This window comes from Rhyacophila brunnea, unplaced genomic scaffold (assembly GCF_057557595.1).
Source record: "Rhyacophila brunnea isolate RB1 unplaced genomic scaffold, BYU_Rbru_1.0 scaffold_118, whole genome shotgun sequence".
Taxonomy (NCBI): domain Eukaryota; kingdom Metazoa; phylum Arthropoda; class Insecta; order Trichoptera; family Rhyacophilidae; genus Rhyacophila; species Rhyacophila brunnea.
The window spans coordinates 85,495-104,129 of record NW_028232772.1 but is presented as its reverse complement, the minus strand read 5'-3'; the positions used below and the strand labels follow the sequence as shown (position 1 = coordinate 104,129).

Sequence of the window (18,635 nt, the reverse complement as noted above, 5' to 3'; positions counted from 1 at the left end):
ATTCCCTGATAATTCCATATTAGACATACAAGACGTGTCATCGCATTTTTCACAATTTGTATGCACTTTCTTCACATTTTTATAGCAATGTAGAAATATCAATATTTTTCCGTGAAATTGTATTTTGGATGATCATTATGAGAACGAGACCTTATTTACAAAAATTTTAAAGTAATTATGAAGAATTTACAATCGCATCAATTATATTATAACTTTTGTCGATTTAATCAACTTGCTCACCGGTGGGTGTATTAGTAAAACAATCAAAATAAAAAGAAACCCCATTTCATACTCATAAATAGTTTTATTTCACTTATTAGCAGCATATATATAACATAATAATATAGTAGCAGCAAACATTTCAACAAATATGCGGCGATTCTTCAGCGGATTTAAGCCGTGTAGGTACACATTGCAAATCAACAATAATAATTATTCTCTATAGCTAACATTAAAAATTTCAATTGAATAAATGTCTGTCATATCATATCCCTACCATAATACTACATTTGGCAACAAAACGTTCCTAAGGCAGATATGTATAACAAATAGTATGGAGGTCGCCTCACTCTTTGGCCTGCAAAGCGAATATTATTTAAGCTAAGAACCGAAATCAGTTTATTGTACATAGACTGCTGTATGTAACCTCAGAAAACCTATAACAAATATAGTGAAATAAATACTAAAATAAAAGGACATAAGTGTGATGAAATCTTTCATCAGGACAATGAATATCATAAAAAATAAATTACAACTATATTAGTATGCCGCCGACCATTACCGGTGCAAAAGATAAGCAGGTTTTAAATGTTACATAGTTGAAAACTTAAAATTACAACAACCTCTTTTCAAATGAGAAGCTTCAGCGTTTGTTTTAAGTACCCAATAACCGTTTATTATTTGAGTTAAATTTAAATCTACACTTTATACAAAGATAAAAGAATATGAGAAATTTACGAGTTTAGTAAAAATCGAATTCGTAAATTAATGGTCTTTTTTGTCAGTTGTTTGAACGATAAAAAAAATCAATTAAAACAAAAAATATTACCTTAAATTAAAAATCATTATAACTGTCTTCCTAAAGCTTTCTATGCAGGATTTTTTAAAATTTTTAAATAAATAATAATTGCACTAATTTCGTTGTACATATAAAAAATGAAAAACATACTTTACGTTCAATAATACTGTTTTGTATGCAAATACATATATAAAGCTTTACAATGCCTAAAATTGTTTGGTAAATATTAAAACGTTCATTACATGAAGACTTATTCTAAAATGTGCATTTACAGTGAAAGCTAAAAGTAAAGTGCAATATTACCATAGTACTAATCGACAGGCGTACACATTTTTTAAATAATGCGGATAAAAAAATGGACTTTTTAAAATAAGACTATCACACTTATCCAGGAGTTCTCAATTTAAAAAAAAAAACAAATGTCTTTGGTAAGATAGTAGCCTGTAAAAACATAAATAAAATGTTGAAAAAAATCAAGCCCCACTTCAGTAAAGTAGTATTATCTTGAAATCCTTGTTTTAAGACAATTGAGAATAGATTGCATGTCATGACTCTAGGACCTGATTGCATAGAATGTCAATGTTATACATATAACTAACTATGAAAGCCATATATAAATGAAACTGAAATCATGGCAACATTGCTTCCCTATATGAAATTATTGTTATCACTCATTATCTAATTATTACAATTCCACAATTCAATGTTAGCGCTAAATGACATTTTTGTGCCTCAAACGGAACCAGTTGGTTTTAACGGAAGTTTCTTTTTTCAATCATAATTTCTTTTCAAATTAGAACAATATAATTATGTCCATTTCAATTAGCTGATAAAACCCTTTTTTCAATTTGTGCATGAAAAATAAAATTGGAAAAATATAATCACGTCATAATAATCAGTTTCTGTCAATCGTTACATTTAAAAAAATATATTTTCATATGATTTTTGCGCATTTTAGAAGTTATAGATTTTCAGATTTTAACCATCGGTTTTTGTGATCAGAAGTCTCATTTACTTATTTAATTTCTGGTTAAAATATGTAAAGATATCACAACTGCCATTTTTGTTTCAATCTTTCGATACTAGTAGTACTTGTACGTGTATATCTGCCGTGCATTATTTATTAGTTACCCGAAAATTGACTGTTTAGTCTTTAAGTTGACTTATTTCAATACGTACGTACTACTATGCATACGGGCCCTAGTATCATCTGTTGTCTATGGTATCACGATAATGCTCTTTTTCCGCAGAATAGGCTCAATTGTGGATAATAAAGAATGAAGAATAATCATCGACGTCTATTAAGTATACATGTTCAGAGGTGTAACACTTTTTAATAAAAAATATATTTTAATTTACCATTCGCACACCATTATGGAGTGTGATGAAATGAGGTTTGACATTGTTACTCTTATTAAACAATATAGTTATAACGATGATGATAAAGTGAGAAACAATAGAAATTTAAATCAACTGAATGGTAATTCAAAAAAACACAAACAATAAAATTATAACAAAAGTTAAATTCTTCTACGAGTTTTCTAAGAAAAAACTTATAACTATTGGTCAAAATATCAACAACAAAAAAAACTCACAGATTATTGAATATTAAATATTGAGAGAAAAAAAATTAAGTTTGAAATGTAGTATAAGTATATTATAGTTAGTTTATAAATAATACTATATTCATAAGTACATTATATAATTCACCAACGTGAGAAAAATGCAATGTTGTACTAAAATTCATCTTAGAGATAAAGTGGAAAATTTATCCATACTATAATGGTAGAAGATGCCATAACCTTATAAAGCAAAAATACAACAATCAATCGTAATGCTAAAATATATTAAAAGAATTTAAGTTAATATAACTACTGTGAAACTAATAAAACCAAATAATAACTATGTTTCTATTGGTTATATTATTAACTAAGATAAATTTTATAACCATAGGCTTACACTATATTAGCGAAAACGAGAAAATAATATCTTGAGAAGTTTGACTAGAGAAACTAAAATAATTTGTGTGAAGCAAAACTTGCGATAAATAAAACAAGATTCATTTAAAAATGAGAAATTACACATTTTCTTATTAGAAAAAAATGCATACCAAAATAATATTTACAACTTGGTCAACTTAGAAAATCTATAAAATAAAAACAGTTGTCATTATTTTTTATCGATAATTCTTATTAAACATAAATTATATAATAGATAAAGGTGAAGATTTTTTCATTTTTCAAAGAAATTTTGAGATTATATCGATTGTATTTTAAGCGGCCAACACGCAGAGAATTGACGCAACCTCAACATAATCTTAACTCAGCAAAGTCAATAAAACTTCGTGCCCAATCCCACATAGAGTCGAAACATCAGAATCCTATCTGTCAAACACTTAAACCGACTAAATATTATTTTAAACAAAATGTCATTCAACGAAAAAGCAACAACATTGTCTAATTTGATCGATACATGGTGCATCTATTGTCGGAAGTGTATTTCGCAACCTATTGTAGGTACTAAAAATATTTTTTAATAATAATCGTCAGCCATTGTTGTTGTGCCTGACACTAATCGCTATAAAATCAGCTAAAAATGACAACCATACCATGTCTTTATCCGTGTTCGGAAACTTGTACCTATGCACTTTGCCATATCACACTTCACTGTAAAATGTTGTGTCGGAAATATATGGCCCATTATTAAAGACCGTCCAACCTCTTCAAGTCGCATAGTACTGACATAAAATTCATGTCTACATAAAACACGGTTATTTTCGGTTTACACTTTACAGGAAGCCAGCAAACAAACAAATTTTGAAAATAGCCGATATACTGGATTATTTGTTAGGTTCGGTTTTCATTCTTGAACTCATGAATTTTGCAAAAACCAGCTATTACAATTTAATTAATGTTCATATTGAAACTAATAAAATTGGAGACCGTATATGTAATATACGGTCATCTCTTTCTGATAAGAAAGCTCAAGGCGAACTGTGCCACGCTGAAATGTTTTTAGGTACAATTTACATGTAACCGTCGTTATCAGTTTAGTTGGTAGCTCAACGATTTGAGTTACTTCTATGTGGGTCTGTGCATTAAGTTACATACCTACTTATCGCGTTTTATGAATCACAAATAAAGTACATAGATAATGTTGAGGTTGCGTCCAGTATATATGTGCGAGGCTGCTAAATGAACGACATACATATTAATAGTACAGGATTTTCAGATCTTATTATTCCAAGTATCAAAATATAAATCATAATGTTATAATAGAAATCCCTTCACAGTTTAGGCCTAAATATTTAATTATAAACCAATGACTAGTACTTGTAAGAGATAGTACTAAGTGCTTTAACATTGGATTGGTTATTCTTTGAAATGTGAAAAAATAAAACAATAATTTATTATTTATGGCCACATAAAATTTTATAAAGCTTTCCCTATCCGGAATGGCGGATTCATAATAATGTTATAGTAGCCGATAATATAATACTTCCACGCGAGTCTCATTACATCTAAGATACTTACGTTAATAATGATATATGTTTTGAATAATAGATTACATTAAAGGTATATTCTAAGTATACAATGTATATTAAAAAATTCATAGGCACATGTCTATCATTGACATTATTATCATATTGTAATTAATGAAATTTCAATTAAGGTTACGTTTTTTCTAAATTTTTAAATAAAGAACTCTAATCGTATGATAATTGAAAAACCGTAATAAAATAAGTCGTGAATGCCGCCAAAAGATAATTGCGTTTATTATTTAGTATATGAATAAGGTTGTATTGCATAGAGGACATATTTTATTACAGGTCTTCAATCAGAAATATGAAATAAGATAACAAGCAACACGATATCTAAAACGTAGACCGAAAAGGCAATCAATTTAAGACAATACTGATAGTGAAATATTTTTATCGTTGCCTTTCTCAAAAGTTGTAATTTTTCTAAATATGTAGGTATCTATCAATAGTCTCAATATTTAAGTAGATTTAAAAATTTTAGAAGTAGAGAAATCAATTGATAAGCCATTCGGTTAATCGAGGAATAAACAGATCTTTAGATATTTTGCATAATACTAATATAAAATAAAAAAATGCATTTTTTATGAAATGCCAAACAAATCGGTATAAGATAAGGTTAATAATAATATACCTTATGTATAAGGCGAAAAGTTTTTGTTAAATCTAAACCCGCTTTGTGAATAGAATCCAAAATATATTCCTTCTCCCAATATTATAATCTATTTTGGAATGTCTTTCTAGCGTTATAAGCACCTGATAATCTGCTCGATTGGTATTTTAATAATTTTGACAAAATATTTCAGTGATAAAATTTATTCAATATGTTTAAAAAATTCAATTCACTCACTACCTACTCCTACCCTATCGAATCCGTCATTTCAATCTTATTTTTGATCACTTTAGAATCACCTCAATACTATAAATTTCAAATTATTAATTTCTTCCGATAGTCTTTTCGTGGGAATGTAAAATATTCCTGTAAAAAAATAAATGCCTAAAGAGTGTTTGTAAGCTCTCCCGTGTACATATCCCACGCAATGGAATCGTAAAGTGTAATAATTCCTGCCAATATCCAAAACACTATTCCTTACATTTTAAAAAGGCAACTATTTATATCACCAAACGCCTCCTGGTGTACATGTATTAAAAGCTTCCATTCCTTTATGAATTTAATACAAAATTAATATATTATTATTCTGTAAAGAACGAACGAAAGTCTTCATATTATGCTTATTTAAATAATTTGTCCTTAAAAAATTAAACGGACTGTACTTAGCCTAGAAAGGCAACGTTGAATCAAAACGAATCCACTTACATTAATTTATTTGCAGCTATGAGAAATATAGTGGCCAAACCCGCAGTCCTTCATATCTCTTTGCAGAGTAAGGTTTAATTAAAAAAAACCTTTACAATTCAGCGAACAGATGGCAGTCATTTCTTGTTGCATAGTGCAATACCTACTTTAAATGTCTAACCTTAATAAGCCACTATGTTTCTCAAAACCTCATTGATAATATTATTCGAGCTTAAAAGTGATCTACCACTATATTAAAAATTACTATCGATATTAGTATAAAAAGACTCTAATAGTCGGTATGTATTATAATTACTATGATACCACGTATTCTGCTTATAAAATCCTAAATATTAAATTGTAATTAAGCATGTACGATGTCCAACATTACTTCATTAATTGTGACACAAATGTATACTTAAAATTGTGCAATTTTGGTCAATGTTAAGTCGTCTTTCTACAAATTACTAATGAATGTACATCAAACATAGATGTCTCTCAACATCAAAGGAATATTTCACGGTACCTAAGGTAATATTCAAATTTTGCAAATAAAATTGTAAAGCCATTGGATATCATAATTGTAATATGTAAACATATCCATAACGCCACCCGCTCACGCAGAAACTAAAATCTGACAAACTGGTTGGTGATGGAACTCATAAACTGGCCAGTGACTGACGCTTCGCACACGGCGCTACTGAAACCTAATAATCTCATAACCTCAAACTGTCAAACCCATTGTCTTTCCTACTTCATTCTGAGCTTTTTCCATAATATCTTTACGGGAATATTCTGGCAGCCTGTAATTATACAGGCAGGAGTATTTCTCAACATCTGCCATACATTTAAAATCAAAAATCGGTTCGCATCAACTTTTGACACCTTGACTTGTTTTTGCTTGTTTAGTTCAATTCAGTGCTACCAATTTTGGTAAGAAAATATGATTTTTCATCGAATCTACTGATATTGGTTGCACTGAGAGACTGGGAGACTAGCAGGTCGCGTCTCTTTGGTGTCGGTCGCGGATGTTTTGAAACAGAGATTCCAGTCTTGTCGTCAGCGAGCCGCCATTGAAATACATTAGCTAGATACTGGAGTTTCAGACTTGTCTTTTTTAAGTATTCACGTAAGCGGATGGCCTAACTGTTTGAATTGCATGGAAATTACAGAAATAACACATTTTCTTAAACATACATTTGGCTTAGAATTACGATATGCATATAATTTACATCAGTGTTATTTTTGTATTAAGTACCAGTAGAACATTAATTGTATTTTTACTATAATATAATACTCTACATATAAAATGGAATAAGTAAATTTCCTTAATATATCTAATCAAATAATATAGTTTATTATAATAATGAAACACCGTGAGGTGTGGTCATTAGTAAAAAATAAAATCACTTGAATATTATCAGATTTTGTGGCATTGTTTTTGGCATTCTAAAATCTAATGTGGCAATACTACAACGGTCTGTCTGAGAAAAGTCTTTGAATAACTTACATTACGGCTAAATGCAGCCTTTAAAAATAACAGGAAGATACCAAAAGGAGTGTTAAATATTGGTCATAGGTTTCTACATCACCACACCATCGGTACAGTAAAACTCCGTTAATACGAAATCAATGTGACAGAAAATCGAAAAAAACTCGCATCACGAAACACAAAATGAACGGCAAAAAAAAAACAGTAAAATTTGAAATAGATTTTATATATTATCGAATTAACCATGTTTGTTTTAACGGGGTTTTGCTATAAATTTTTTTAGCCTCGATGTGTTTTTAAAAACAAATACGAATTCGGTGGATATTCATAGGAAAAAATTTCTGATTGTCTTTCATCTAAATTGTACTTAACGTTACAGCGATAAATTAAGTAAAATATTTAATAGAACTCAGATGAAGGAATATTATATTAATTCTACTTTGGTTGTTAGCTTATTAATAAAAGATTTAAAGTCAAGTAAATAAAACAGGCGCATAGTTTGATATTTATCAAAAAATATAAAAATAATATATTTGTATTTATAATCTGTGTAACTTTGGCATCAGTTATTTGAATAATAAAAAAACTTTAGAAATAAAATGAAAAAATTTTCAAACGTAAAAACCAAGTAAAATGAACAATTTTTGAATACATACTTTCATTTGACGGTTTTACTTGTTGAGAAAATATTGAGTTTGTCGATTCAAACCACAATATTTAGGAATGACAATAGTTAAAAAAAAAAAGGAAAATAAAAACTTTGTTTCAATCGATGCTTTTCAGATCAGTTAACTAAGGGCGCAGACACACAGCATTGCAGTAGATGTGCGTAGACGAGCGTCGACTCAGGGTCTTCTTTGATTCCAATTGCATCCGATTAGAATCACTAATTGGATTTATTTTATCTAATTGGTGATTCTAATCGGATGCAATTTAAATCAAATAAGACCTGCGTCGACGCACGTCCACTGCAATGCCGTGTGTCGTGAAGCCTTAGAGCGCGGTGCAGAACCGTCGACATTAAGCAGCTGTTCTAACAAGAAAAACATGTCACAAGTTCTTTCTCTCTTGCACTTAAGACGTTTTAATAAGAATTATATATGTTTTTCTCACTGAACTTAGGTCGTCGAAATCAGCCCCTTAAAGTTAGGCGCGTATCTTAGGGACTTACGCGCCTAAATATGGTTACGCATCGCACTCTTAGTCTATGATTGAATTAATTCTGACTCAATAATAATAAGGAATAATGGGTATTTTATTTCAATGTTTTAAAAGAAATAAATATCCAAGCAAATTAGTGTCTTTAAATTAACACTAAAACTATGATAATGTATTAATAATATTCATAAATAAAAAGTTTTATATTACTTAAGAGTTATTCATAATAGATGAAAAAACATTTTAATGTTTGGATGAATTAATACGAAGATGAAATACATCCTTTTTACACAACCATTCAAATTATGCATATTAAAATACAAAGCCACAATATAACAAGCTCAATCGATTTCATACCGAATTAACCACGCCAAGTTTAGAGAGAAAAGAAACACTAATTAGGTATCGGGAAGACATACAAGAGGATGAGAGTTGAAATGAATGCGCCGAGACAAAACCAGGATATGAATTGATCAGACTTCTCATCATTTTGAATAGTCAAAACATTCTCATCTTGAATTGCGTTCAAGTTGTTTTTGATATCCAAATTCATGGCGGACCGTTTATTACTAAAGTATTTTATTCTTTCGGTGACAGCAGACACGTGTCTCCCGTTTTGAATTTGATCGTGATTCAATGTAACATCATTACTTTTTTTATCATTCAAAAGGGGCATTACAAAGTTAATCTTATCAGTTTTACCATAAGGACTGTAAACTTTATTCGGTGTAATTTGGTTTTGATTCTGGGCGGATCCATTTTCCACATAATTCATTTGACATATTTTATTATTATCAAGAATAACATCTGCGTTATTATTTTCAAAATGCATATTATCAATTCGGTTAACGATGAAGTTATTCGAATCGACGATATGGGGAATATCATCCGCGTCCGATTGATCGTTGAAAGAATTTGAAAAATTACTTATACATCTATCTTCCGCGTAACGATTCCTATATACTGGCTTGGTTTGAAAGAAATTTAGATTATTACGAAACCTGGCCGACGTATTATTCTCGTATTCAATATTCGAATCAGATCTGTCCGAGGAGATTGAAATTTGTTCATTGACTTGAATCGAATCGGCAGGATCTTGGGAGTCTTCAGCGGTGCACATTTCTCGGGGTTGATATTGATTATAAGGGTCGGCGTTTCGTTCCTGTGATATCGGCACCGTGTGATTGTCAGTGGGGTGTGCTGTGGCGGCCCGGTGGGATAGCAAAGAGGTGACCGTGACGTAGACGGCCTCCGTCCTCTCGTAAGAGAACTCCGGGCGAGGGTCCTCCAGCGGCAGAATGTCTTGCGGATCGCAAACGGCCCCCTGCAACCAACCACAACACACGCCACTGTCAATCACGGCCTCCATTTTTTTTATATCTATATACACCTAAAATATAGCCAAAACCTCTGTAAAAAATTAAACCAAACTAAAGCACATGACCATCCCCGTGTTATAACAGATAAATCAATTAAACTTAATAGAAAGAATTTATTCATATTCAGATATTAATATAATTAGCATGCCTCTACAATAAGAGTTATAGTTATGGGTACAACAAAATTGTATAGAAACACCATTTTGATCAAATTTATATTTCAAATTGTTATTACATAACACTTTCCAACACCTAATTGAAAACGATCACCAAACCAATACAAAATAATAGAACATACATAATTTATTAGTGAAAGTTAATCGACTAGTATACATTATTTCATAGCAATATTGTAGACGACAGGGAGATCATTATAGATCTCCACAGTGTGAAGGTATCTTAAGGGGGGACATGCTCGTCGAAGGTCAAAATTGAGTTTTTATTGTATTTTCAAACCATGATCCTGGACACTCCTTAAACGTTGTAGATAATCTATTTATATAATTTTGAAGCCTTATTATCCTTTATAGTTATTTTAAACATTTGATGACTGCATAAAGTATTTTTGTTACATAAAATAGTATTCTTTTAAACCTCTCGCTCTAATGTTTTAGAATATAGTCATATTTCAGTACATAACTGTGCAGTGGTGTTAAGATTTTTTACATTTATTAATTTTTAAACGCATTTATAAAACCATTAGTATAATTTATTATGAGATAATTTTTGTAAAATATTCACGATAAAAAATTATATTGATAATCTCTGTGATCCCAAATTTGACAAGAATTAGGCATTTTATTATTCAAAAAATCGGCAAGATTTACACATTTGAAGATGATTCTAAAGATATTTATTATAAGCTATGTCTTTGACCATTCAAGTGTGATAAACATCCTACGAATAATGATTGCTTTATAATAATTATTGACCTAAGAATAAGGTAGTGTTTTTTGAAATACGCCATTTCTTTTGGCATTCCCCAGTGGTAAAGCTACAACATACGGCCGTAGCCATAAATTGACAAACTATAATTAAAGTAGGGAGTAAAATTATGTTAACGCGCGTGTTTGAACATGTACTTAGCCGAATTTTTTTTTATTTTTTTTTAAACGGTACATGTTCAAACACGCGCGTTAATATCATTTTACTCCCTACTTTAATTATAGTTTGTCAATTTATGGCTACGGCCATATGTTGTAGCTTAACCACTGGGGAATGACAAAAGAAATGGCGTATTTCAAAAAAACACTACCTTATTCTTAGGTCAATAATTATTATAAAGCAATCATTATTCATAAGATGTTTATCACACTTGAATGGTCAAAGACATAGCTTATAATGAGTATCTTTAAAATCATCTTCAAATGTGTTAATCTTGCCGATTTTTTGAATAATAAAATGCCTAATTCTTGTCAAATTTGGGATCACAGAGATTATTAATATAATTTTTTATCGTGAATATTTTACAAAAATTATCTCGTAATAAATTATACTAATGGTTTTATAAATGCGTTTAAAAATTAATAAATGTAAAAAATCTTAACACCACTGCACAGTTATGTACTGAAATATGACTATATTCTAAAACATTAGAGCGAGAGGTTTAAAATAATACTATTTTATGTAACAAAAATACTTTATGCAGTCATCAAATGTTTAAAATAACTATAAAGGATAATAAGGCTTCAAAATTATATAATTAGATTATCTACAACGTTTAAGGAGTGTCCAGGATCATGGTTTGAAAATACGATAAAAACTCAATTTTGACCTACGACGAGCACGTGGGCCGTTAAGCAATTTTTTTGTTTGTGAGGATTGGTTGCTAGTCATTCGCTCAAACCACTGGACTCGATGTCCTGTATTCAAACACACATCTTAATTAGAAAAAAACAACATGTGAAATCAACTCGGCCATAGGATTTGAACCTGCTACACATGAATCAAGATGCAAACGATCAAAGCTCCGCTCAACGGAAAGAAAATAAACATGCTTTTGAAGAAGAAACCGGTGAAATATGTTAATTTTATAAATACATACTGTATATACTACGGTTAAGGAATAGTTAAAATAAAAACTACACAGGGAAAGGAAAGCTTGCAACAGCACTTGGCACGCTTATACGAAAAGAATAATAAATACTTATAGATTCAACCAGGATATTTTACACCACAGTAATAATAATGTAATAAATAAACTATTGTGAATAGATAAATAAATTTAAAAAATCATGAGCCTACCTCATCGACTCCAATTTTCCTGCAAGCCTCGAGGAAGTTGTCTACATTTCGTCTGCATCTCGCCATCGACAATTTGGGCTGAAACATAACATTCAAACAATAGAGTTATTTTCATCGAAGATAATTTAAAAACGATTTGAGATAATGCAGAATGACTAGCGGAATCAATTTTTAAATGAATATATGTAATATTATTATAGACATGAGTCGGGCAGCTGAATCGATATGTTACATAAAAAGTATTTCATTCTTTGGCCAGTACATGACATGAGAATTCAAATACAACACATACTAATAAGTTTTTAATATGATGGATATTAAAATATAATTTGAGTAATTGCAAAGTGGTCATTTCGACCAGACCAGTGGTATAGTAGAAATCTCATATTCTCTCTAATTGGAATATTTCCTATTAACTTCACTTCATAAGCAGCCAATCCATTATTTGTGAGAGCATTATCGCATCAATACCTGTGCTGGTGACGGTACATAGACTGAAGTGACAGATCGAGGCCGCACATTGTTAGCCAAGTGACAGAGAACAACTCCATCTGCCAATACTGGCGCAAGGTCTCGGGGCAACGACATCTTCAAACGGTTTTCGATAATCTGAAATATGAACGGAATAATATATTTTACCAATTATTACTGATAGTAAGATTCTACTTCGACTATTTTTAAAAAGCTACAAAGTGAGGGAAAACAATCATTCTTATATTATAATCTCATTTTTAATAATAAATCTTCTAGCAGATAGATTTGTAATTTTCCTTTAAAAATCGCTGAAGTAAGTTCCAATTTGCGGAAAGTGTCATTTGTTGTAGGTATCCAAAAAAAATATAGTTGTATAGTATTTCCAGTGGTCTTTTTTGCCATCACTTTCATACAAATGTTTAGGCTCCCAACTCTACAGAAGGAGATCTTTTTGAACATCTTTGGATCATCCTCATCATCAGCAGGGCTATTCTAAATAGTTAACACGGATATCACTCAGAGAAAATACATAAACAAGGCGGTTATCTACAATAATTGTTAACACACCGCACTGCGTCTGAGTTGATTCCAAAATGCATCTGATTGTTAACTTTATAACTCAATGACATTTGACAGCTCACGGTTAACGTGGTCATGTTAAAAAATATCACGCCCGGCAGCTATCTTCTTGAAATAATTAACTACCTGAATACAACATATCATATCTATCACTTTTTTTTTAATGATTTTGGAGTTTAATGATGTGTTAGAATTTAGACAACCTCGGTTCCTGGTTTCCTCCAACAACTCTTTCCGCTTATCTCTATTCAAAGTGGCTGCTTTCCAATTCATCACATCAAGAGTACGGTAGTCACTAGTGACTAGAAACTTCGTCTAGGCGTGTTGATATTACATTTTTTTTTTTTTTTGACCATGTCCGATCCTAATAGGATCATATGGGCCTCTACAGAGTAGAGGTTTGTATTAACAGATTTTGTTTTTACGAAAAATGGATGTCAGCCACTTGCTCAACCTATTAGGTCCATACCCTGACTCACACACAAATTGAAAAACAATATGTGTACTTGCCAGACCCAGGATTTGAACCTGGGACCCACGGCGTGATAGTCCAACGCTTATGCCTTGGATAATTAATGCTTATGCCTTGGTAAATTATCACATAGGATCTAAATTAAAGGCAAGCATGGAAATAAAAGCAAAATATTGCATTACTTACACGTCTGAGTTCTTGAGTAAGCTCTGACTCCTCTTTGGCTCTGTCAAACTCCCGTTTCATCGTGAAACTCAGCTTATCCGGAGGAATATCCTTATTCCAATTAAGTCTCGCCGGGTTTCCAGCACCCGGCCCCGAATTACTCAAATACGCCACACTCGTAGTCAGAAGCTTGGCAGGACTATTTCCACAACTCGGGTCACTTCCATTTGGTAATCCATCAGAAATGGCGATATTTCTTCCGAGCGAGTTTGCTCTATTGACAGGAACATTATTATGAGACATGTATGTACTGGAACCTTTGATGGGCGAAACGGGTTTGACGTATCCGCCGCCATCTTGAGGTGATGTACAGGAATATCTATTACTGTCACCAGTAGATAAACGTGACGTCGAATAATCAAAGTTGGTATTGCCATTAACGGTAGGAGAAAGGGTATTATTACTGTTTGAAACAGGAATTCCTGTCGGTGAATAATTTTTATTTGTACTTCTCGAAGGAATGACTTTTTGAACTGGCCGCCTATTTGTTGACACTTCATCGGTAGTCAATGTCGGTACTCTCACTGCATGATTAGTCGCCGATACAATACTTGGATCTGAACCGTTCGATTGGTGGAAAATACTATTCGATTGTATTCGTCTCTGGGCTGTACTGCTGGCGGTTGAAGGTGTATTAGTGGGAGATCCGGAATTAGTAGCGAGGGGTGTGGAGAGGGATGGATTTGAGGATACAATATTTCTGTGGTGATATCCGTTGGCAACTGGAGAGTGTGGGGTGGAATGAGAGTGGTTGAGTGGGGAGGGGGTGGCGGACGGGGGGGAGGTTTGTTCGCTGCGAGGTCGGTAAACATCTTGCTGTCTTTGTACTCGTAAAGCTTCTTTGTATTGTCTGTAATGTGAAGAAGAAAATGCGTGAGATACGAAACAATCGAAGAATAAATTTCAATAGAATCATCCAAAATCTTTAGAAAAAATTTTAACCTATAAGTTTGCTGGTGGCCGATCGGTTTGGTTTTATCTCCGTCTCCATTAGCAGTACTACCGCCATCAGGAGATACCCGAGAACTGGAAGCAGATAAACAAAAAAGTCAAATAAACATGTCAACAGTTTCAAAAGTTCTACAATATAATAAATAAAAATAAATTTTAGTCATCAGTATTCACAATAGCTACCATATTATTTTTGTCATAATTTTCTCTTTATTTAATTTGTATGTTTTACTGACAGTAGGTATGCACATAAAGTTCATAAAATATATTTTTTAAAATCAATGCAATAATCAAACGAAACGCTGAATTCTAATGGATAAAAATGAAGAAGTGAATCAATGATGCATACCCAAGTGTCGGTGTGAGTGGAGGCGTTTCGGCAGAAAGACTGTGAGCTCGCGACATGTGATTCGGCCCAGGAGAGATTGTGGAGGGGGTGGATGGTGTTGAACGACCACTGCCTGCGGCGCCCACTCCTGTCACACCCACTGGTCCACCACCTTCATCTACCACACCTTCAATAGAAAAAAAAATATTATAGATTAGATAACAGTGCCCATAGTACAGTAGAAGCTAAGATGCATGCTTCTTGTTACATGGGCCGGGAGTTAAGAATCCCCACACTTGAGGTTCATGTTGAAAATTTCTTCAATAAAATCGTCTGTTTCAGATGCAGATGAACTATCCCAGGTGTATATTTGAGGCGCTTATTCGCTAAACCCATTCTGGAGGTATTTTTGAGATTTTAATAAATCACGAAAAACTGTTTTGTGCATTCATGATGATGTTGATGCTAGTATTGGTGACACGTTTGTATAGCGATTTAAACGTATGCTAAAAATAATGGTTTCGATTGTAATGTCTGATTGGTCGGCTATATAGAGCAATTTAGTAACCTGCTATTTATCCTTAGAGCGGGTTTGGCGACTCGAGTCTATATTAATTTTTTTTGACGAAATAGGGCAGAATTGAAAAGTCACACCTCTTAAGTCTGGTAGACCTATCAAAATAGCACATACGTACATTCAAAACTAATTTATTGAAAAATCCCCAGAGCAGGTTTGACGACTAAGCGATTCATTTGACAGTCAACCAGGTTCTGTGTGAAGGAAATGAAAATCCACGTGTGAATAACAAGCTTAGTTAATAATAGAGTAAATTGCAATAATTAATTCTCACCCATTCCATCAGTAGACCATCTCTTCTCACCCCCGTCGCTTGTACTATAACCGCTGTCCACATTGTAGCGCACCTTATGACGTAACCCCTCAACAGCGGCCGGACAAGCAGGTGCGATCATCGGTTGGGTATGACCTGAGGAGAACAGGCCCTGCGACTGTATCTGCGGCAGACCCTGCAGATGGTTGTGATGCTGCTGTTTGACGGATCGACGGGTTTCATCACCGCGCCGCTGGATATTGTCTTTGTTGGCCTGGTTGTCCAAATACTTAAAGATGTGAATGCGGCCTCGTACGCAGATCTGTAATAACAAATATTGGATATTAAAGATATTACTCATTGAATCGCCGTTCTATCTTGCTATCTTGTAAACCTCGTAAATTCAAAAAAAATCATACATAAATATAGATATTTTTTTTTTTTATAGAATTATTAATAACCATGTCCTTGCTTTTTCGTACAAGGTGGTTGTTAGTAATTTTGAACAATCACAAACACCCAGGCTTTGAGAAAAACACATAAATGTTTTTGTCATGACCGGGAATCGAACCCAGAACTCTCGGGTGGAAGGCCAGCGCCTTACCCACTGCACCACGAGAGCCGCTAAATATAGATATTGGATAATACTAGAATATTCAAAAAAAAAAACAATTTTTTTCCAAATGGGATATATTTTTACTAGACATTTTGTTTAACGGGGGTGATGTTATTAACAGTTGAAAATCAGTTATTAAAATCATTACCCTATATGAAGCAAAGGATTGTGATGTGTGGATGTGAGAGTTTTGGTCACTCAAAAGATGGCTGCATTTCAAGGTGGTGATGAACCTCAGCCACAAGACAATTATTCATTATGAGTCCAAATAATTTTGCACCTTCGGTAATGTGCAGCAGACCCTTTCTCTGCACACCACAGTCATGGTATTTGCAATTTTAATCTAACGAGTATGCTGTAGCAACTTTTCGAGGAGTTGTCGTCAACATAGGAAATAAACATCCCATAAATAACTTGTAAAAGCAAGACAAAGTCGTTAATGGCCAGATTCCATATATTATTATAAGTATGTATAAATATGAAACTTACAGTGGCTGGAGGTGAGACAAGGGGATTGTGCTCCAAGTCCAGCATGACCAGACTGGTCATGTGCCGCAACTCCAGAGGAAGGGAAGAAATGCAGTTACAGCTCACGTTTAACACTTCCAAACGTAAATAGGTAATTTCTGAAAAGAAAAAATAATTCTATTAGGTAATGTGCATTTAGGTGACCCTCGTAGTCAAATGCGTACGACATGTGCGTCTCATACTGGAGGTTCCGGGTTTGATTCTCAGTGAGGTCACATTACATCAATGTGATATTCTAAGCCGGGGTGTTTCTGTGTGGGTCTGATGTGATTCACTAGGTATTGCCTCGCTTATAAGTGTTCTAAAAAAAGGATAATATGAACAATAATGTCATTCTTCTATAACGGTTCTTAAAAATGTTGTAAGACCAGGTTGTGAAGTTCTTCTATAACTGTTCTTAAAAATATTGTAAGACCAGGTTGTGAAGACATGTAAATAGTAAGTTTTGCTAAGTGTCGTAAACTTTTTCAATCAATCTTTCTACAGTGATAGCCGCCTGTACACGTGCATGGATTTACTGGCAGCAATATTGAGCATTTTAAACTATCGTGACAATAATTTTTTACACGTAAAAGTGATGACTGTCTCTCCAATCTCATTCTTCAAGAGTAAGCGGGACGCGATGTTGTCATTTTATGGTACTATTTGACAGGTAGTGAAAATTGGTTAGCCTCACAATGAGTATAGTTCGTTTTTTTGCCACTATCGTTCTACTGTGCAGGCACAGATCGAAGAATGTTGCATGAAAATTCAGAAGCTTCCAAACTTTTTTGATTCATGCATGCAAACCTTGCAACTGCAGGATAATCCATGTTTACCCATACATTTTCTTGTTATGGCCGCGATAATGCTTACTGACAACAGTAAATCTATGCACGTGTAACCGGGGTATAAGGATAAAATAACTTTGTGTATACAATAAGTGAAACAGTTATTAATTAGAGGCTTGCATATATTTTAATATAACTGCTTTATATATATTTTCAGATATACTTTATGCAAAATGTACACAGAAAAGTAGCAGATTATTTTAATTTATCTTCCATTATTTTACAATTTATTTAACAACATAAAGAACAGCTTTGCTGTGGAGACCTCTATTGACAAATTTTTATAATAGAGTAAGTACTTACTGTAGCGTACTAATAACGAATTCATGAATAATAAATTCGCCAGCGAACAAAAACACACTACACAAATCAATCATCTAAGCTTTCCACCAATCTTTACACCCCCATCCGTCTGATGAAAAGAGCCCCAAATTATTTTACGTAAATAATTACGTCTGCTGGAGGGGTGAGAAGTATATTTGGCACCCTAGCCCAAATAAACATGTGACAGAGGGGGGACGGTTTGATCAATAATATTCACGAGAAGTGAGTTTATATTTATTGATTGCTGGGATGAATGAAATAAATTGGACAAGGCCATTGTCAGGTCGGGATGGCGGTGGACGTGGTTGCACACAATATATTGTGATGACAGATGATTCTCCTTTGGCACAAT

At 32.9% G+C, this 18,635-nt stretch overlaps 1 protein-coding gene across 1 annotated transcript in view; it reads right to left on the bottom strand.

Annotated features, from left to right (window-relative positions):
- The window catches only part of LOC147078206 (leucine-rich repeat and calponin homology domain-containing protein-like), a gene marked incomplete at its 5' end in the record, with an annotated part of 89,701 nt that overhangs the window by 10,496 nt on the left and 60,570 nt on the right, over window positions 1–18,635 (bottom strand). Inside the window, 7 exons of the mRNA XM_085960577.1 lie at window positions 12,127–12,204; window positions 12,598–12,735; window positions 13,838–14,726; window positions 14,819–14,902; window positions 15,177–15,342; window positions 16,007–16,307; window positions 17,091–17,227. Coding sequence (XP_085816703.1) covers window positions 12,127–12,204; window positions 12,598–12,735; window positions 13,838–14,726; window positions 14,819–14,902; window positions 15,177–15,342; window positions 16,007–16,307; window positions 17,091–17,227 — 1,793 coding nt within the window. The remainder of the gene's footprint in view (window positions 1–12,126; window positions 12,205–12,597; window positions 12,736–13,837; window positions 14,727–14,818; window positions 14,903–15,176; window positions 15,343–16,006; window positions 16,308–17,090; window positions 17,228–18,635) is intronic.